General features: G+C 42.3%; 1 protein-coding gene across 4 annotated transcripts in view; it reads right to left on the minus strand.

The window, feature by feature from the left end:
* SOBP (sine oculis binding protein homolog) overlaps positions 1 to 22096 on the minus strand; it is a 108949-nt gene that overhangs the window by 69493 nt on the left and 17360 nt on the right. For 2 of the 4 annotated variants that reach the window (XM_021390516.1, XM_021390515.1), the window contains exon 4: positions 15130 to 15281. In XM_021390516.1, the coding sequence (XP_021246191.1) occupies positions 15130 to 15281 (152 nt within the window). Of the gene's footprint in view, positions 1 to 15129; positions 15282 to 20468; positions 20533 to 21216; positions 21431 to 22096 lie in introns of those variants that run through there. The other 2 variants (XM_021390518.1, XM_021390517.1) reach the window with 2 other exon arrangements.

Consider the following 22096-nt stretch of genomic DNA (forward strand, 5'->3'; position numbering starts at 1 on the left):
ATGAAGACACAACATACAGTCTTTTCTTAGTGCTTTACAATTCTCAGGTCAAGTGCTAATACAGACTACAGAGCTCTCCCTGGCAAGTATTGTTAGAGCTGTCATTAAAGACCTCCAGAAGTCTTAACTGCGCAATTGAAAATGTTTCCAAATCCTCTTATCCCAAACATAACAAATCTCACTGTTGTTAAATCTGATGTTTTGTAAATTTGATACTAGTTGGCTTATTGAGGGGGTTGGAGAATGTTTTTGTGCAATAGCACAGATCTACGGAAAAGGAATAATGCTTCTCTGCGGCAAGGGAGTAACGCAGATCGCTGGGAAGGGATTTATGCAGGACGATGGAAAAGGAAAAATCAAAGACCATCTTTCGTACAGCGTGAAGATGATTCTAGGATTAAAAGGCACAATAATGCCATCCAATTACAGCTCTGTCTAGGTCATGCACTATGCGTAGCAAAAAGAAGTAAGATGGCAGATACCCTGGGTTATTTTAATTAATTTAATCATGTGACTAATTGGTCTCCGCTGGGTTTCTGTGGTAACTGCTTCCTAAGTGCTGATGGGCAATTGTGTTAAATGTAGCTTGGAAACTGCACGTAGGGTGCAGTGCCTTCTAGAGAGCAAAGGGAATTGTGCAGCTGTGCTCGGAGGGTGCTCCTGCTGGGGCTCTGATTATCTCCAAGCAGACTGTTTCCAGCTGTACTGTCCTGCTTGCTCCTCCACAAGCACACTTCCCCAAAGGACGTGCTTATGTGCCGAAAAGGCAGTAGGCTCCTTCCTCTTGTGCATGACAGCAGATTTCCGGCAGGACTTTGTGAGGGTGCATGGCTGTGGCAGAGCACATGTCATGTCGGAACAAAGGGGAGCAGCCACCGAGCCTGGCGTGCACAACCACAGCCACTCCTGAACGCACAGAGGGAGGCTCCGGAGAGCAAGGCTGCCTTCTTGCTGGTGGCTGAGTGCGAGGGTAAACCCATTACTGAACCCTGGCAAAAACAAAGTGCCAAACTGTTTTTTCTGACTGCTCCTGCACCTCGTGTTTTATTCATGAAACCTCCGCGTCCACACTGCTGCAGAATAGCACAGAACCGGGCTCAAAACTGGCAAATGGGCAAATGACTCTGAAAGTCATCCCTTGCTCCGTGAGTTGGATTTTGTGCCGCTGTGAATAAGAAGCTGTCATCCTGCTGGATCCAAACTTACACTCTCATCTCCTCACATGATTAATGTAACAGTACGAGTGGAAAGATGATTAATAATAGCAACCTACATTCCAGTAATCACAATCGCACATACAAAATGACTGTTTAATGGGGTGGTAAGTTAAGCCCTGTTAAGGGCACGGAGAAAAAAACAACTGAGAATCTCCATGGTACCTTTCAGCAACAACAACAAAAAGAACTATGAAAACATCCATAAGGCAATACAAGACATGCTGCAAATACAGAACACAACATGCAACAGCGAATCCCAGCCTTGCCAGTAAAAAGGCAGAAGCGGGCTAGAAAATACAATAAGACGCAGCCAGACAGAGGCTAGAAGTTTGGAATCTGTATTGTGAAGGCTAGAAAGGTTCAACTGAATAAAGCAAGAGAAAGGATAAAGAAGAAAGGTGAAAGAGAAAAAATGTGCATTACCCCACTGCCTTGGGGAGAATGAAGGGCTATCCAGCTTAAGTAAGTGCAGCACACCTGGGCTTTATTTAATATAAATCAGGTTAAGTCTAAAGTTACCTTACACAGCTTTATCAGCAAACAGCAGATCATGAAGTACACAAATATCTAATGCCTCATTTTTCCTGTTAAAATGTAACCACTGTATTGCACCTTTGTATTCAATTATTATCTCACTGGCATCAATGGAAGCATTGCCCCTGATATCAGCATGAACAAGGGACCTCCTTTGTTTTGACTATGGCAATCAGTGCCTTACCGCATATTCTGTCCTGCAAGACCAAGATATTGCAACCAAAGTTCAAGGCTGAAGAAACAAAAAGCTCAACGTAACCCCATTAGGTACACTGCTATGACCAGCTGACTGGAGCAAATCATCTTACAAACGACGCAGTGTGCTCCAGTATCTCCAGTTGTGTTCTTTGCAAAAGTCTGGCATAACAAAGTTGCCTGAGCATTGCATTTTATACTGAAATGTCCGCATACAGTGAATTAAAGTCAGTTCTACATGACTTTCTTTTAAAATACAACCTCACATACTGCTTTAATCTGTGTACGAAGTCTTCTACACTTCCTATATTTGTATCAACAGTATTAGGAACTACTAGAATTTTTGAAATATTTCAAAAGAGTAGTGTGGTGACAGATAACCGCATTATGAATCTTAATGAGAGATTAGAGGATGATTGCAAATGAGACAAAATATTTTCATTTCAGCAATAATACTGAAATTTTTTCCAACTATAGCAAATCAATTGCTTCTCCAGATCACGTAAAAAGTAAATCGAGCTATCGTAATTCTGGTACCAGGCCAAAACCACAGCCGATGCACATAGCTCCACCAATATTAACAAAGAGATGTCTGCTCACACCAGCTATGTGTTTGGCTGACCGAACGGGACACTTCAGTTTAGACCTGGACTGTGTCACCGAGTCCTGCAGGCTCACTATGCCACCAGTGCAACAACTGTGCTGGAAGGACAGGATGTCGCCGTACTGCTCAGACCCCTAGTCCTCTCAGTCTGGCAAATTGCACCTGACAGCAGCCAGTACCTGAAGGAAGGAGTGAAAAACATCCTATAATTTCTGTGGTTATAGGATGCATATGAGGCTTGACCTGGAACACAATATCTCTGGTAAATGAGGTTTGGTTTCTGTTCTTCTGTTACCTGGCCTATCTATACATTTTGCTAATAATCACCCATTTTAAACATCTTGGACTGTGCATTTTTAACTTCATCCATCCACTGCTGCCTCCAAGCCTCTCTGCTCTTTGCTCAGTCTGCATGTCCCAGCCATGCGGCAGCCTTCTCAGCAGCCCTAATGCTACAGACCCCATTCATGGCTGCTTCACTATCGCTACATCACCATGGTCTGATTTATTACCTGTAATTAGCCTCAGCTTCAGCCTGTGGCCCAGCTTTGCTCATTCCACTAAGATAGTTGTTTCAGAGTTGTTTGTTTTTTCTTCCCCTAGATATATTAACTTGCTTTTGTCAAAGTGAAAGCAATTTAGTTGCTTTTTTTCATTATTTCTAATTCCTCCAGAGATTTTTTTTTTGTATCTGCAACCCCTCCTAGCTTAGTATCATCTGCAGAGTTAGTGAACACGCTGCCTGCTCTCTCCTGGAGATCATTAATGAAATGCGAAACAAGACCAACCTAACACACGTCCCTCTGGTCCTTCTCTATCCACAACCCGATATGCTGCTCTTTATCACCACCTTTTGCTTTATTCCTTGAGCCCATTTTCAGGCCCCTTGACAACGTTCACATCCAAAGTAATTTGAATTAATTCGAGGGTAAGATTTCATGAGATGCTATTTCAAGTGCTTCACTAAATTCTAAAGCCATTAGAACTTCTAATTTCCCTCCCTCGTCTAATTTCCGTGCATGTATGTACATACTAGCTCTGTTTGTTTGGCAAAACCTCTGTACTCCTCTGTTACTCCTTGTTGCCCATGTGGTTTAACCAAGGAAAATGGGGATTTGGTGAAGTGGGCTTTGTGTGTTGAAGTATCTATTTTTTGTTGAAAAATTCAACTTTTTTCTACAAACAATTTTTCTGTAGCAGGTTGGACTATAAACTTTTGTCGTGCATATAAAGCATTCCTCAGCACTACACAATAATTTTTGCATTGGTACTACACTCAGGTCCTTTGGGATATGATCAGCCTCATGTTTGAATGTCCATCCTCATACAGAAATGTGGAGTGATGCACGCTGCTGTGCCAAAATGCATTCATTGCTTGTATCAAACTACTCATGGACATCAAATCACACATCAGAAATAAATAGCCTTATACAGTAGATGTGATCTGGAGTCCAAATAAGCTATGTTCACCTAAATATCTTTGACTATATACAATAGGCAATATTCTTTTTGGCGTTAAACCTGCCAGGGCATGTCTAACTGAAAGCTACCTTATTCTGCCATTAGACCAATAAAATAAAAATTATTTAGGAACTCTCAGCTTTACTTCTGACGTCTAAGAAGAAAGTAATCTCCTTATCTCTTTCAGTTTCTCTCTTTTTTTATTTTTTTATTTTGAACACCATACAAATGACGTCCAAATCTTCAGGAACAGTTGCTGGTTTTAATGATACATTGCAGATCCTTGTCAATATCTCTGCTGCTTCACACTTTTATTTCCGTAGGAACACTCGGATGAGTACCATCTGGTCCTGGTGATTTACTGCACTCGAGTTGCTGAAGTTGCTCCATAACTTCCTCCTAAGAGACTTCAATCTCTGTTATAAGGCCACACTCTGATTTCCTGTGAAAAACGTCCTTGGAACAGAAATTTCTTCATCATCCTCTGTGGTGAAGGTGGACTCAGAAAATCAATTGAACTTTTCTGCTGTTCCACTGTTTCAGAAGGGGACAGAGTCACTGCTGGGTAGCCTATGAGAGCTGGGGACTTCCAAGGGGGCTTTTTTCTTTTTTTTTCTATAGATGCTTTTTCTACACCTTCTGCAGCACCTCATACATGTCCTTCCAATAACTTCCCTGTTCTTTTATTTCCAGTGTGCACTATATCTCAGAGACATTTTGTTACAACTGACCGGATCACGTTTACAGATATTTTGAAGGAGGAGCTCTGTCTTTTAAAAGTCATACATTTGGTATTTCTGGTACAAGTGTGCCTGGGACCCCACTGGCATTTCCACAGTTTAATAACCACACTTTCAATTTGGAAAAAAACATTTTTTCCACTCTTGCTGCGTGAAAAACCACAGAAACAATGTGAAAGCAGACCACATGCAAAAAAAAGAAACAGCCTGTACACAATGTACAGTCAAACATGCATAGGGCCTGATCCAAAGCTCAGGAAAATCAATGGGGGGGGGTCCACTGACGTTGATGGAATTTGGATCAGGCCCAAAGTAAGAGCACCATAAAACAGAATCAGTTTTTTGTCTCATCTCTCAGCTACAGTAATCATAGGTGTTTTTTGCAACAGTAGTAGGTAACAATTTTTCCAATAAAAGTGTGATTTTTAAGTTGACAGTGTCCCTTTAAGCTTATGCACTTCTTCACATAACTATGCCAGATTTACTCTCCCCTTTCTACTTTTTCCTTGCTCAGAGGTATATGTACCATCTGTGCATCTAATATGGTGTTCTTAAATAGCCTCCAGAGTGATTCAACACTTTTTTTCCCCTTTTTTAAAACTTTCTCTTGCTTAACCCTTTTCCTCATTATTTCAGAGCCTTCTCCTTCAGAGCCCCTCATCCTCCCCTCCATCAGGATAGGTTACCATACAGTACCACTGAAGTTAGGGGTGTGGTCACCTGTTGTTTAAAGGTCTATATGCTAGACAAAACTCAGAAAGGAGTTAAGTGCATTGATATTGATAAATGGAGACAAAAGGAGGCATAACACTCAATCATTTTGACAACAGCCAATTAAAACCAACCGTTACTACCAAATGATGGACTCATTCAAGCCCAGGACCTCACAAAGATATGTGTCACTCTTCTTTTTGAAACTCTAGAGTAATCCTCTAAGAAGCAAATTATCAGACTTTTCACTGGAAGAGTTCAAGGCCAGTTTGCGTGGGGCTTGGAGCAACCTGACCTGGTGAGAGACGCCCCTGCTCATGACAGAGGAATTGGGTTGGGCGGTCTCTGAGGTCCCCTCCTCCCCAAACCACACTGTGGTTCTGCGGTACACAGTTCCAGGAGCTCTCAGCCACCTGATTTGGTGGTGTTGTGCAGCACAACTGTGAAAGCCTGGAAGCTAAATTGAAAATAATAAGATTAATGGAGATAGAGTTCTTGTTTGGTTTATAACACTGTGGGTTTCCTATTTGATTTGACAGTCTGAATTTCAGAGGAGGGAAGGGCATGTAAGACACTGAGCAGCATTTGGCCACTGGTAATGGGGATAATTGAGCCCCTTGATGGTCTCACATGCTTCCCAGTGTAGCTGCACTGGGTAGTTACACTGCACTTATGATCCTCCTCCATGCAAAGCCCAACAAAGAGCCTCTCTGCTCTGCTCTCAGGGCAAATGGGTGGCGACGGAGATACATCTCCCTCCCAGGCCATGCGGGCAGGCAGAAGGCTGGGCCAGCAGGAAGGTCTGGCCACCACCAGTGCCTCCCATCCAGGTGCCCTACATGCAGCCAAGGCCAGGCCAGCCAGTGCTCCTCAGGCAGGAGATGAAATAAACCAAAACCATCTGAAGCCCTGCACAGGCACAAAACCCTCCCACCCCCAAAACCATCAGACACTTTATGACTGTTTCTAAAAATTATTAAACAGATGAGTACATTTACTTCAGCTACAAAATTGCATCCAGGCTGACAATTTGCAGCATATGTTTACTTTCAGCCCAATTTAAATTCAAATGGGTGAGTTATAAATGCTTGGGTTTTTGACAGAGAGCAGTCTGTAATTGAACTTAGCTGGCCAGCAAACAGTCTTCTACTATTGCAGAAATTATTTTCTAGAGGAAAGATATTTGACGTTTTCAGACTTTTGCCCTGTAAAAACTACCCATCCAGCTCCTCCAGCAAGTTTAACGCTTTGCACATCAAATACTACTTGATATATACAGAGAAGCCGACTTTAACTAACAACTTCCACTAGTAGATTTTCCTGTTCACCTGGCAGCTTTTAAGTTATATCCATTTGGCCTCCCCTAGTCCTGTGGAGATTCACAAGGCCAGATTCAAGGTTAACATGTGTAAGGGCTTCTTCCATCTTCTCATAAACCAGAAAGTGTTTGCAAACAAAGCTAACGGGGTGAATCTTTCCTACCCAGAAGGGGACAAAAGACACTATGTGATTTATTCCTCTGGTCTATCTGAAACAATTCCATCCTTGAATTTGACCCAGGATTTCTTTGCATGAAGGAGAGGGAAGTCACTGCTCCAAACAGCAAGAGAGTAAATACAGACCATCAGCTGACAGAAAACCTCATAACTCCACTGGATTGCCATCTCACCTGCACAAATTACTCTGCCATTACTAGCTGATGTTGGGGAGTAGTGTGACAGCAATATCTCAGCTCCTGAGAAACTTTAGGACCAGAAATGACAAAATTTCTACCATTTGCTACTTAATACTACGTGACATTGCAATACGCCATTAATCTTTTCAGCAGCGTGAACAGTGGGTGTCATTCACAACAGTCTTCCTAATCCAAACATATTTTTGAAAGCCATATTTGCTTAATTTTGCTTTTAAAATAAAAATATAGATAGAGCAAAAAAATATGCAAGCTACTTTTTCAATATTTCCCTAAGTTAATGAGCTGACTGGGAAGTGAACAGATGCGTTAAGCCAATAATTTATTCAAATGTCATGATATTTTTGAACAAACACATTATTTAATATGCATTTCATTATTTACCCGGTTCTTATTAGTGTTAATGATTGATGTATTCGTCAGGGAAGGGAAAAGTGGCATCAAACATAATCTGTGCGAATTAGATTCACTTTGGATATCTACCCTAAGTTTTCATCAGAATAAGCACTGTTTTTGATGCTCTTTTTGTATGGATTGCGTGGAAACAAAGCTAGAAGGTGCATAAATTCACATGAGACCAAGGCAACTTAGGATAAGCCAACGCAATGTGAACTGGAGCGTGGGGGAGAGCAGTATTTTATTGAGTGCTTGTCTAGCTTGCATACTCTGCAGCCAAAAGGGTTCAGAGGTAAAGTAAGCACTCAAGTGTATTTTCTGCTCATTATCTGAATGCATCATTGTTACAAATCTAAAACTCTTTAATCAAAAATCTCTTGGTGGTGTAAAAATGTTCTGGACACAGATCATGAAGGACATCTTGCCAAACTTTTTAACAAAGTAAAATGCCTGTTTTTCCCCTAGAGTCTCCTCCTCCCCTCCAAAAATTCATCTAAGTGATTTAAGACTTCAGTAAAAAAACCTTAGTTTTTTTTTACAAAAATAGCTACCAGCAATCCTACTTCTTCAGTCACTCTGAGGATGTACCTGGTAGAGAGAAACATTTTACACATCTTCAATATCAAGGTGTCATAACATCTCTCTACTTAAATCCAAGTCATTGGTCTGAACTGTGTACCTTAAAAGCATTTCTAGTCAAGTCCTAATGCGATTAGCGGTATTTTGTTGTAATGTCTGCACATAAACAAGATCTACTTCTGGCACAAAGGAGAGATGCCACTGCTGATGCTGTCCAGAATTGATGCGAGGACACCTCGTGTAAGTCGGTCGATTCATTTGAATCAAACGCCTGCTGTCCAAGAGATAGCAGATTCTCAGGCCCTAATTAGCACATTCATCTTGATAAAGCCAAAGTAGCCAGAATGAGACACGACTGATGTAATGTGACATGGTGGTTAAAATTAAAGTGAACACGCCTTTTAATTGGATTGGATACCTGCTAGTAATTCAGACAATGGGAATTTGATTCAAATTTATAGTATTAAATGGCAGCAGATGGACAGTAAAATGTCCACTGAGTTTGCAAACTGACAAGCACGTTGGTTCGCCAAATCCCTTCATTAAGTCTTTGGTGGCATCAGTCAGGTGCTGATGCATTTCATCATTAGCAATGTTAATATGTTTTGCTTTGGTGTGGGTGAGCAGTGAGATACTCTGACCACTAGTCTCTGCAGGTTAGCTTGGAATTTAAATTTTCTCTTCTAACCACGGAAAATCTGCCCACTGGTTTAAGTAAAGAGGTTCATGAGAATTCTGGCCTCAGTACGTAGTAAGCAAAAAGGCCAGCTGATAACAGCTCAACAATGACATCTGCTCTTCCCTCTTCAACTAATACCGGCCATCTCTTTCACAGCTCAAGACTTGCTTTATATCCACATCTGCACCAGATTCTTGGTCACTGCCTGTGGCCTTTTACCTTCTGCCCTCATAATTTAACAAAATCCTCTGAGGGGTGACGCCCTCTTTCCCCCTCCTTCTCCAGATAATTCCTCAAAGAAGTTTGCAACTGTGCCCCACGCTCAAACTATTTCCTCTGCCAACTCAGCATCTCATCTGCATTCATTCATCAGCACTCATTTATATCTTAACATAGCAATCACAGCTATGGAAATGTTTGTCATCTTTTCCCCTTCCACCTTCAAGCTTTTGCAAGAAACCTTATTAATTGGCTTCTGTGGCAAATATGCATATTTGCACCTGCATATGCGCACACAGACCCAAGCAGACATAAGGATGCATGCACGCATCCTACGTAAAACTGCACCAGAACAAGTGACTCTGCGAACTGTTCATTAAACCTCACTTCTCTACCGCTCTGTAAAGCCAAACACAGACACTTGCATGCAAACCAAGTAGGACACCTGCTCAGCACTGACCTTTCTGAACACCTAATTAATGCAAGTTAAATCTCTAGGAGAAATAGGTTTTCTATTCAGAGCCCCATGTGTTTCAAAGCTTATTATGGAAAAGGAGTGCAAAGGAAGACATAACAGCTAATCTTTTATTTTTTTTAGCAGGAGCACTACTGGTATCAAGATGTGTTAAGCAATTTTCCAAATTTTCATGAATGATGATCATTTTACAAATTAAATTTCGCAGGTGCCTGAGAAAGAGACAAAAGAAACATTTTTTGCCATTACTCATTGACTTAACAGAGAGATTGTTAAATATTTCTCATGCACTGTTAGGCTGCATAATTAAGCTTGAAATCAAGAGAACTTTCTATGACAATCCTCAGTAATAATTCTGGGGAACGATAGCTTCTGTTTACTCCCAGTATTCAGGATATGTTTGTATATACATGCTCATAGTAATCACATAGTATAATATATATTAATTAGCTGAAAAAACAGTTCAGGCAAGAGTACTAAGGCTTTATGATGCTGTGCACAGATTATTGTCTTGAAATATAATTTGAAAGAGCCAGTAATTATTTGCTGTAACAGAACAGAGGGCTAAATAAATGCGTATGAGCTCCTACAGCCCCACTTGATCGTTCACCCTCATCCCCGCCGCACAGGTGGGCCAGAAGAGCAGAAAACATACCCTCTTCGGGATTTCATCCCCACCTCTGAGGTGGGAATACAGCTTGCTACTTAGGAGAGCAAAGCCAGATGCCGTCTTTGCAAATGGTCTGCACCAAGGACTCCTGGCCCAAGCCTGCATCCAGGCTGCTCGGTGGGCACAGGAGGCAGCTTCTCCCTGTGCAAAACCGACCACAGCAGGTGCCATGGTCTCCATCTTGTACAGGGGAAACGGCAAACAAACGGAAACCATTAACATTTTCATGCCACTGAATAGCATTCTGCTTTTGCTTTTTGATTTACACCTTTTTGTTTATTCGTGTAAGTGAAATTTGGCTGCGCCATATGCACAAACATCCATCATCTTTTTTTTCTTGATGGTAAGGCAGTGCATAACAGGGACAAGGCCAAGAATAAAACACCAGCCGACAACCTTGCAGCCACTTCCTATCCAAGGTCTTAGTCAAATCAAGTAAGTTATGCTGTAATGTATCTGTGAACAGAGTCTATAACCTCTACAAATTCAGTCCTCGTGCTAGGTTTGGCCATTTGGTCATAGTAAATTTGTTTTCTGACCCATTGATTCAATAAACTTAATTTCAAAATTAATCTTTTCAGGCTTCAAACTCACTGGATCCAATTATGAATCCAATAGTTCCTCTTAAAGTTAATATTCTGAAACTTGGTGGTCTAATGCTTTTTGCCCTTATGTGCCTCTTTGGTGCTTAACTTTATATTAGTTGGCCTATAAAATTAAATCTCTTAGGAAGAGAGCATCAAAACGACTCCTGATCTTAAATCTATTCAATTACAAACATTAGTATGAAACATTCCCTTCCCTGAATCACTTGCTTTTAATTGGTATTATTATGCACAACAGGTTTGTGTGCTAGTTCATTATCTATATTGGACTATGCACACTAGACCAAACGGGAACGAGAATTCAGATTTTGGTTATTTTTTGTTTAGTAGTGCTGGTGGTAGTTGAAGGTTTTTCTACATTAGATATAGTCTAAACACTTCACTCCCTGCCTAAAGGGGTGAAAAAATCAATTTTTTCTTCATTTATTTCTAGTAATTTAGATAAAATTGCAGTCTGTGGGGAGACCCATTATAATTGCAAAAAATATATATTTCTATTCTTGGAAGGCATGGTTGCTAATACAGATAATTTTAAACGGTCATGACTGCAGGATACCCTGGACAGAATTTGCATTTCTTATGAGAAAAGCAACTTCCAGTCGTGCAAGCCTTTCTCTTGGAGGCCTGGGGCACGAGCAGCACAGCTCTGTTGTGACAAGGCATGGGGGACGGGTGCACATCTCTAGGGCCAGCCAGATGCCTGCTTAGTCTGGTGCATTGCTGCTATGCCTGTGGTGTAGGAGGGCTGGGGAAGGAGGTACGGGTTGGGAGCAGCCGCTGTCCACCCAGCCTGGGGCTTTGGGGTGCTGCTCTCTGGGGGTGCCTCAAGGCGATCTCACATTGGTGTGCACCGTTCCTGCCTGTTAATAGGTTGATAACAAAAATCCTAATTCTGAACACAGTAATTGGCATTCAGGGATACGTAATTGGCGGTGTTACTTAGTGGCATTTTGAAACACCGGCAATGATTTATTCTTTACTGTTTAAACAGTCCTATCATTGTAAGTAAGTGCTTATCACAGCACTTCTCATCTGGGGGAGAGAGGGAGTGCTGCTCAGCATGATCCATTAGGAAATTCAAGCCTTAAACCAAGTGACCACAAAGTTCTATCAGCTCCCTGAAATGCAGCAGCTGTACATATTTAACGTAATCCAACCCCATATTGTTGCAGAGGTCTGCTGTTTAAAACACACATAAGGCAGGTGAAACGTGACTATTTCTCTCCTCTGTTTGAAAAATGAGAAAGTGTGGAGCGGTGTAACTTCTCAAACACATAAATAAGCATTAGGCTCATGGAGGAGACAGGTATGCTGTTGGACTAGCAATAACAGATTAAAGGTCAGCGGTTAAATCTGAAACGATTGCAACCTTGTTCCTTCAATCTTGTTCCTCAGCGCTCTGCTCTATTACTAACAGGTCAAGTGCAAAATAAGAAGCATGATAGTACGCTGAATTCTTCCATTCCCACTTTAATTTAATGGCAGCATTTCCCAAATATTCTGTCTCTGATCATTTAATGCCATCAATACATATGCAGTGGGTAGCTATGGATTTCCCTTGCTGTGTCAGATTCTGTGTAGTTATTGATTTCACAGGTGCAAAGAGGGAGAAAATTTGATTCACTAGCTTTCTTTGAAGCGGAGACAACGCAGCAACCAATATTATCAATTTTATGTTATCTTGCCATGTTTTCCCCAGTCCTTCCATGTGACATCTTGTTAATTTGCAACCTCTTTGGTGAAGGATAGGACATTTCACTGGGATTTAATGGTATACTAAAAGGTTAAGAACGTTTGTTGTTATTCATATATATAAAAAGTAACAAACGCTATGCAGAGCTTTCTGGATGAAAAGATGCTGAAAATATCTAGAACTGCTTAGCTTCCATAAGTTAATATACGTGTAGGAAAGGGAACCAGTAGGAATAAGATGCTCTTAGTTGTCTCTCATCATAATACAAGGACAAGAAGGCATCCAACAAACAACACAGGTAATAAATTCTAACTTAGGAAACAGGGAACTTTTTCATATGTTGCCCAAGTGATTGAAATCACGGCCATAAAATATTACTACTACTGACTCCTACTACTCAAGGTTTAGTAACAGGTTGAACTACACCTATGCTTTATATTAATATGTATTTATTTTAATAGGGGACCTAAACCCTCTATTTCAGGATCTAGGCTACGAGATTAGAGATAACACACCATCAACTGGTTGTACTTTTTCAAGGTTTCCTGAGTTTTCTGATGCTTATCACTGCAGAACACACGGGACCACCTAAACAGGATCACTTGCAATGCCTTCACTCTTAAAATCTATCAGGGCTGCTCTGAAAGTAATACCTCCTATTCTATTATGCTGGCCCAAGATGTCAGAGGTCGATACTGGCTGTATGGCAGTAGAGGGTGAACCTTACTGCCAACATTTAATTACATGTTGTTGCCATGTGACAGATGGCAGTAGAGGGGCAGTCTGACAGAATGGTGTCTGACATGGAAGTGTGTATGAAGCAAAGGCACGTCACTGAATTCCTGCATGCAGAAAAAGTTGCACCCATTGACATTCGTTGATGCTCGCTGAACACTGATGGAGATCAAGCACTGGAGGTGAGCACAGCGAGGTGGTGGCACGTTTCAGCAGTGGCAACAGTAAACTGAAAGACAGGGCGCATTCCAGAGAGCCATGCAGATCTTTATGAGTGTGGCATGCATGTTCTTGTTCACTGCTCGTGAAAATGCATAGTTAATGGTGGTGACTATGCTGAAAAAGAGCGTTTCGTAGGTGAGAATTTTCTCTATTAAATAGTGTTATTGTGCTCTTTGTATCTGTTGTAGTTTCCCTGGAAATAAATAGGAGGCATCACTTTCAGAGCAGCTTACACATATAACTCATGCCAATTTGTGACTCAGAGTCATGGGCACATCATCTGAGTGTGATCTGGATCCCGTTACGCCACAGTGTCTTACACACTGGAAGAGACATTGAACTGCATATGCATACATCTGCATGCATGCATGTTCATGGGAGCTTGTTCTGAAACAAGGAGCATCCTAAGAGGGTGTATTTTCCTCTTCTACATCTCCAGACAGAAGGACGTAAACACCACTCCTGGCAGAAGGCTCCACGTGACTTTAACTTGCCTGTCTGCTCCAGTAGACATTATGAGCTTGATTCTCCAAGACTGCCACTGAAATTCCACTCTACTGATTTTTGCAACCTAATTCTTCAGGCACTTTTTTTTGTTGTTGTTTCGGCAGGATGATGTGACCCAAATTTCTAAAGGAGGGTAATTTGCTGTAACAGTGCGTCTTGAATCTAGGATCTATTTGTACTTATGTGTTATTCCCACATATTTAGAATACTAGACTTGGAGAACTGAATTTTGTTGCAACTTGGCAGGCTTGGAATGTTTTTTGCAGCATGAGGAAAAACAGTATCATTTAGAAAACCAAAATGTGAAGGATTTTTTGAATAATAAATATTTGTAACACCATAAAGACTAACCAAAGACTCCTCTTGTAAGTGCCAAAAGGCCACAGTTACTTTTTCAACAACTACAAATGCTGGAGCATTCCTACATTATTTTTCTTTAAATGGCATTTAGCATATACTGCTGCAGAAAGACAGCTGCTGAAGTAACCTAGAGGGCATTTTCAAGCACTGTACTTCAGCGATTACAGCAATTTTTGTAGGCATCCAGTATTAGGATTACATTCTAATTTTAGACAAAGTTAAATTTAAATTGAGTAGGAGGGGTTTTCATGGTACTTTAGATGTTCTAGTATTGCTTACCTCAAACCAAAAATGCATAGTGTCTGAATCTTGCAGCCATGATGATGTCATGAGCCACAGTACACTTCAGAAGAGTGGAACTACAGCTTACTGGCATCAGGCAGATGTCCATTGCCACAGTGGGACCCATACTTAGGCTTTATAAGCACAGCCATGATCTCACTGCTATGGGACTTGGTGACACAGCTCCCACTGCCTGGTAAAGCTGAGGCTGTCACACAGAGCCACCTTCTGCTATATTTTCGTGATGCCTCCTCTTAGCGGTGTGTGTGCAGCAACCATCCTGAGACCCTGAGGCCAAACTAGGACTGGTATACTCCTGTTGATTTTTATCTAAGCTCTCTCTCAAAAAACCCAAGCATCAAGCTGAAGGGAACTGAAAGAAACAAGGTTAGTAAAGGGCTGACAGTCCAACAGACAATACAGATGGAAAGCGAGGGACTGGGTGAAACAGAAAACAAAAGGAAAGACCTTCTGTTAGATGCTAAATGAGACCCAGGCTGGACCCATTAAAACTATATCTACGCAGGTTACATCTTTCCTTATTTCTCTTACCTTGTTTCTCTTGAAATATGCTCTTCGGCAAGCTGCAAAGCACTTCTCGCTGCAGAAGCATTTCACTTCACTTCCCATACTCAGGGAATAGCGCTTGATTCCAACTTTCTGGCACCAGGCACACATTATTTGTACATTTGACACATCATCTTCTACAACAAAAATATAAGAACAATGTTTACGTGAGATGCAAACACCTTCCTCAGACATCTGCACACTTACTCTTAGCGCAATCGGCACTGGCTCATCTTATTTCTAACCTCCTTACCATTTGGGAACTGAAATGTGCCTGCCTGCCACTACCAGTTCGTTCGCAGGCAGCCGGCGACCTGTGCCAACCTGGCTCAGTAGACTGGCAGAGCTTCTACGATGGCTGGAAAAGATTATTAGCTTAAAAAATGGTGCATTTCTGAAAAGCTCTGGAAGCCTCAAGAGCTTTTTCGCATGTATAAGGGTGCACAAGTCTTTACAAAATAAGCACCCCAGAAGAGAGGCTTCGTAAGTCCTGCTGCCTCACTCTTGTTGCTTACAGCTGTGTAGTGAGCAGTTTGGATATTCTGCTCAGCAAGCTGGTGACAAAATGCACCTGGGTGGTACTGCACCAAACCAGGTCTCTAACAAAAGCTCTCTGTTAAATAAGAAAGGAAATGTCTCACCGCAGTGCTGTTTTGAAATAATGACTGATGTACAAAACAGGAGCTTTCCCTGGAATATAGCAGTCACCAAAACCTGCACTTCAGCAAGAAGGGAGATGCAGCACTGGTGAGGTCTGCCAGGTTACTTCCTCCCACTCTTCATGCTCATCAGCCAAATCTTAATTCAGAGCCTTTTAGCCCCTTTCAAGCTCCTCTCAATCATGTGCTACAAATATGATGTGAATGCCTTCTGAGATGTACAACTGGAATATTACAGAAGTCCTAACAAGGTTCTTGTGAGTTCATCATCCTCACCCCACTTCACAGGCAGGGAATAGTTAAGCCTCTAAGGCAGATGATTGCAGCAAGTTAGCAGGAATCTTTTGACTTAAATCCCAGAATTCTTCAGTTCTGATGTCCAGTCTATTGTACAGCGTGACCTTTCAGTTACAGGCAGCTGCCATTGTCTAACTGCTGGAAAAAAAAGACCCCGAAGACTAATTGTTAAAGCAGTACCTCGTCCCTGAGCTGAGGAGAATTCATGGCTCAGAGAGTCTGTCATGCAGCCATCCCATTTCCCTATAAAGGATTTGTTTTCGAAGCTACGCTGTCATCGTTCTGTAAAATTATTGGCAAACTAATTTTTAGCGTAGTGATTTGGCTCCTTTCCCCAGCTCTCATAACTCAGAACTACGTGCTGCATTTTATTCACCTTAACGGAATAAATATTGCCAGTTTAATAACTTTTTTCCTTCTGCAAATTGTGTTATGATTTATAGCTACAAATAAAATTGTACAGGGTAAAAAAAATGACCTTTTAGTTTTAATCAGACTGTCTACCTTTAGAGCTGTATTTAAGGCTAAGTTGTAACACAGATTTGTGCTTAATGCATTTTATCATTTACTCTTTAGAGCAGGATTTGCCAATATTATAAATGCTGTAATATATTGAACATCAAGGGAAATCACAACAATTTGGACAGGATAACCACCTATACAGAGGGTGAAGAGGTCTGCAGGCCCCCCCTGCACCAGCCTGGAGCTAACTATCCCAGCTGGGCACAGCAGCATTTCTCGCCATTCTTATCTTGACCAAGCTCTTGCAAAGAAGCCCTGATTCAGCTGCATTTGCACCAAAATAAAGCAATTCCTTACAGGCTGAACTTGCCCTTTGATTACACCAGGACAAGTAGAGCTCCCATGAGCCAAAGGAAACAGCCGGCAACCCCTTGTTTCAGATAACAGCAACATATATTCTCCTACTGACAAGAAGTATTTTATCTCCAGAAAGTAGAAGATCTACCAGAGATAACTTTATAACAGCCTTCTTACTGGTGAGAATAACTGTCATTAATGAGAAAAGAAAATTACAGAGCTGAAAGAGAATTCACTGGCCAAGTAGGTGCTGGTGTACCTTGTTTTGAAGCAGGCTGGCTTGTCGTGGGCATAGACCTAAAGGAGAAGCACAGAGCTCTGACACCAGGATTCCCAGGAGTTTTCATGCACAGCTTAACAGGGGGGATACCTCAGCTACCTTTCATCTCCTGACCACTGACACACACTGACTGCCTCCTGCGGATGATCAGAACGACCACACAATTGTCCAGTTTCAATTAAAGAGCATCCCAGTAGCAACTGTTTGCAGGGAAAGGCCACATTACTACTTCTCTGCATTAGGTTATGCAGGAGAGTAAAGCTCAACCCACCTCCTTCTGCCAAAGGCTCCCTTTAACAAAGACCCAGGCAAGAAGAGCTGAGAACAGGCAGAGGCACCTGCTTGGTCAAGATGTGGTCTCATCGTGCCCTGCAGAACTTTGTCACTACCTCAAGCAGAACCCTTTCAAGCAGCATTGCTTAATTTGCGATCCATGGATCTGAGAGTAGATAAACCAGCAGAAAATGGCCCACCATCTACCTCTAGCTGCTGCCCGCACCTCCAGGAAATGACAGCTGATATCCAGAAGGCATCATCAATGTTAATCAAAATGTTCATTGTTTTGAAAAGGAGAAAGGTAGAAGGGAGGGAAAGAGCCTGCCTAAATACAAAGATCTTCAATTATTTTTCTATTCCACTCCCTTCTCCCCCCACCATCAAGAAATAGCCAAGCACCATACAGTCCTTTTCACAGTAACAGCAATAATAAAAGTAGATGCCTCTTCCATTAATAAGGCATAGGAACACTGCAACATGAGGATGAACTGCATATAGCCGTGTAAAGCAGACAGCAAATAGCAGTACTTCAGAAGGAGCATGCAAGGGCATGCAAATTTTTGATGCAACCGCAACTTCTTGCAATGCAGTTCATCAGATGAAAAAAGAAAACTTCCAATATCACGTGACTAATTCTCTGTGGACCATCAACAAAACTTCTGTGCAGCCTGGGAGGGGAGAATTTGCTCTAAAACCAACTCCTTCCTTTTAGCTTCCAGAGAACAGCAGATCAAGTGCCCATTCCTGACAGGTACAGAGCCATGCCCTATGGCTGATGCAGCAGGGTATGTGGGTGACAGCTGTGGACAACCATAATGGTCCAGACCAGGCAGTGTGCTTTACTTCCTGACACTGGTTGCAGCAAGGATCTGAGCAGAAGCTGTGAAAGCACTTGAGGGATGTTTCACTACAGAGCATTAAGCTTAGTGACCGGAAAAGAGGACTGCTACGTTAACAGAAAAGTAATAGTCCATGTATTTCTACTATTGCGATCCACAGCACTGGGAAGCAATAAGCTTAAAAATCCATTAAGATTGTGTGAAATAAGGAAAGCCAAAGGCCAGTGATTTAATTGCAGCCTTCCTAAACACAAACTGGAATAATCCAAACTCAGTAATTCAAATCTACCATTCAAGATTACTCTCACTTTTTCACAGACTTTTGTCTTATACAGCCAAATTCTTTAAAAATCGCTTTACCAGACTCTCGTCCCTCTTTCAGGAAAATGTATCAAATCCCAGTATCTGCAGCACTCAGCAAGAAAAACCTGGGACAAGAATGCAGGGCAGCGGGGAATTTCAAATTGAGTAGCTTGAGACTGCGTCCTGAATCTTTCTTCTAAACTCTTTTAGTTCAGGTCTGCACTAAGAAAGCTGCTTCACAATTATTACATCGGTGTACTACATCGGCAATGCCCTCAACGTGTACACAGACAAACTTTGATGGTAGCTTTGTTGTGCATACCAACTTGAGTGACATGAGCTCCCCCAAACAGCATATCCACATCTGTCATGTGAGCTCGCTGGAGCAGCTCCATTGATGAAGATCATTCAGCATCACTTTCAGGACTCACATAGCTAGGCTGACGCATGGTTTAAAGTACAAAAATAACATCTGCAAGTCTTAGGACAGATCTGAGAGGGTGGTGAGGTGCTGGAATGGGTTGCCCAGAGAGGCTGTGGATGCCCCATCCCTGGAGGTGCTCAAGGCCAGGTAGGATGGGATGCTGGGCAATCTGATCTAGTGTTTGATCTAGTGGTTGGCAACCCTGCCTGAGCAGGGAAGCTGAAACTTGATGATCCCTGAGATCCCTTCCAACCCTAGGATTCTACGATCATTTTGAAGTGAAAGCAAATTTTTCTTAATCAACTGTATTTTTTCCTCCCTGTGGGCTTGCAACTTTATGAACTGCTCTTGTAATATGCTGAGTATGTTCTCAGATTTGTCACACCTATGAGAGGTAGGACGAAGATGAGCTGGCATACTGACACTGAATAGTAACGGGAGAGCCTTCAGCAGAATATCCGCACTGCTATTCCCTATAATCACATTCAGGTAATAGAAAGACATATTCCTTTCACATACAGCACAAGACCTGAATTTCCAGTCTCTCCTTTTGTGAGTTCTCCACTCTTCATAGGAACCTTCGTAGGAAGAGTTATTGTGGGAGTTGAAATGCCTTGCTTTTAGTGCCTCTGGGTTGTGTCATTACAGGTGGAAGAAGCACTCCCTGCACCCGCTGCACAGATACTATTCAGATACATCTCCTTGTGGTTTTTTGCCTGTGTATTTTTCATAATGAACAATGCAATAAACATGGTGTGTTTGCAGTGTTAAATCATGTTCCCAAAGGGAACAGTTTGTATAACAAGATAAAATTATCACATTATAATAACTAAATATGCATCAGTCTAAAGCATGCTCCAATTAATCATCAAAAGTTTGCACCGCCTCTTTAGGTCTTAATTAAGCAGAATGTTTGGTAGTTTTTTTTCCTTTCAAACCAGTGTGAAGGAGCTGCAGAAAATTGTTCCTCTCAAAGCCAATGAGCAGCAGTTTAGACTAATCGATCTTATATGGAACCATAATTTGGAGAGGTGGAGAGAAGGGGAGGAAGGCGAAGAGCACAATAGAGTAAATCCATCATGGATAGCTCTGTCCCTTTATCTAGGCAAACCAGCACGGCCTGCAGTGCTTAGCAGGCTGATCCTAAAATCCCTGCAATTCTGGAGTTAAATCCCAATCAGTTTACTAACTTTAAGACTGCAGCATTCTGCTAGTACTGTTTTGAACTCTCTGATATGCATTTTCAACTTTAATTCTAGTTTAACAAATCCAGAAATACTAAATGCAGACAGAGCTCGCATTCTGAAGATTATGATGATCCCTGGACAGGTGTTCCTAAATCTTACTTTCCATATTTACCTGCAAGAAATTCAGCAGGAGATGTTCTATTGTCCTGGCAAGAAAAAATTAGTCCTGAAGGTACCCACCTGCAGTATTGAGACAGGGATGTTGAGCAGAAGACCACAAGGATGCAGGGTCTGGGGCGGAGATCTGAAAGTGAGTGAATCTGCGTGGAATCTGCGCCTTGGCTGCAGTTCCGTTTGTGACTTCATATAGAAACATTTCAGCAGCTTATCCTCCTGGATGTCTCCCTGCAGCCCATCTCCTCCTAGCACATGAGTTTCCTTCTACCACAGCTATCATCAGCCAGGCATCACCATTACGTGTTTCCACCCCACTGCATACCACTTGACACTGGGAGTTTGGATCCTAGTTATCCTTCTAGAAACTATGGTAAGGCATATGCGAGATGAGGAGATGCTCTGTGACAGCCAGCATGGCTTCACCAAGGGCAGATCACACCTGACCAGTCTGTTGGCCTTCTGTGACAGTGGTGGCATTGGTGAACAAAGGAAGGGCAACTGATGTCAAAGGCAAGACCTTTGACGTGGTCCTGCACCATATCCTCATCTCAAAATTGAGAAAGAAATGGATTTGAAGGGTGGACTATTGGATAAATAAAGAACGGGTTGGATAGTCACAGCCAGAGGGTTGTGATCAATAGCTCTACGTCCAGTTGGATACTGGTCTTGAATGATATCTCCCAGGAGTTAGTTTTAGGACCTCTTCTGCTTATGAAGAAGTGAAATTGTTTCTTACAGATTCTTGGTGATATCAGGTAAATTACTCACAGGTAGGCCAACAATCACATACAGAAAGAAGAACTGAACTCACCCAACTGGTGAAGGGGATCTCTGGCTATGCAGCACTCATTTGCAAAAAAACAGCCTAGATCCAGGCTGGCCCTTATATGAGTCCAAAGTGGCTCCACCCTGAGTCTACCCCTTCTGGTCATGTGGGGAGCACAGATGCAAACAATTTGCCTGTGCTCCCTAGGCCAGCCACACCCCTTCACCAGGTTCTCAATCACCATGACCTAACAGTTGCCCTCAAGGACCAGTGCTCTTCAACATCTTTATCAACAGCCTAGACAGTTGAATAGAGTGCAGACTCAGCAAGATTGTAGACAACACTAAGCTGAGTGATACAGTTGACACAAAAGAAGGAAGCGATGCCATCCAAAGGGATCTGGACAAGCTTGAAAAATGGGCTCAAATGAACCTAATGAGGTTCAACAAAAGGCCAAGGGCAAGGTGTTGCACTTGGATTGGGGCAATCCCAGATACGTATACAGACTGGGAGAAGAACTCCTTGAGAGCAGCCCTGCAGAGAAGGACTTGGGGGTTCCGGTGGATGAAAAGCTAGACATGAGCCAGCAGTGTGCTCTTGCTGTCTGGATGGCCAGCAGTGTTCTGGGCCGCATCAAAAGAGGGGTGGCCAGCAGGGAGAAGGAGGGGGTTGTCCCCCTCTACTCTGCCCTGGTGAGGTCCCTTCTACAGTACTGCACCCAGGCCTGGGGGCCCCAGCACAAGAAAGATGTAGAGCAGTTGGAGTGGGTCCAGAGGAGGATCATGAAGATGATCAGAGGGCTGGAGCACCTCTCCTACAAAGACAGGCTGAGGAAGCTGGTCTTGTTCAGCCTGGAGAAAAGGCGGCTGTATGGAGACCTCATTGTGGCCTTCCAGTACTTCAATCGAGCATATAAACAGGAATG

The sequence above is a fragment of the Numida meleagris genome, chromosome 3, assembly GCF_002078875.1.
Source record: "Numida meleagris isolate 19003 breed g44 Domestic line chromosome 3, NumMel1.0, whole genome shotgun sequence".
NCBI classification, from domain to species: Eukaryota; Metazoa; Chordata; class Aves; order Galliformes; family Numididae; genus Numida; species Numida meleagris.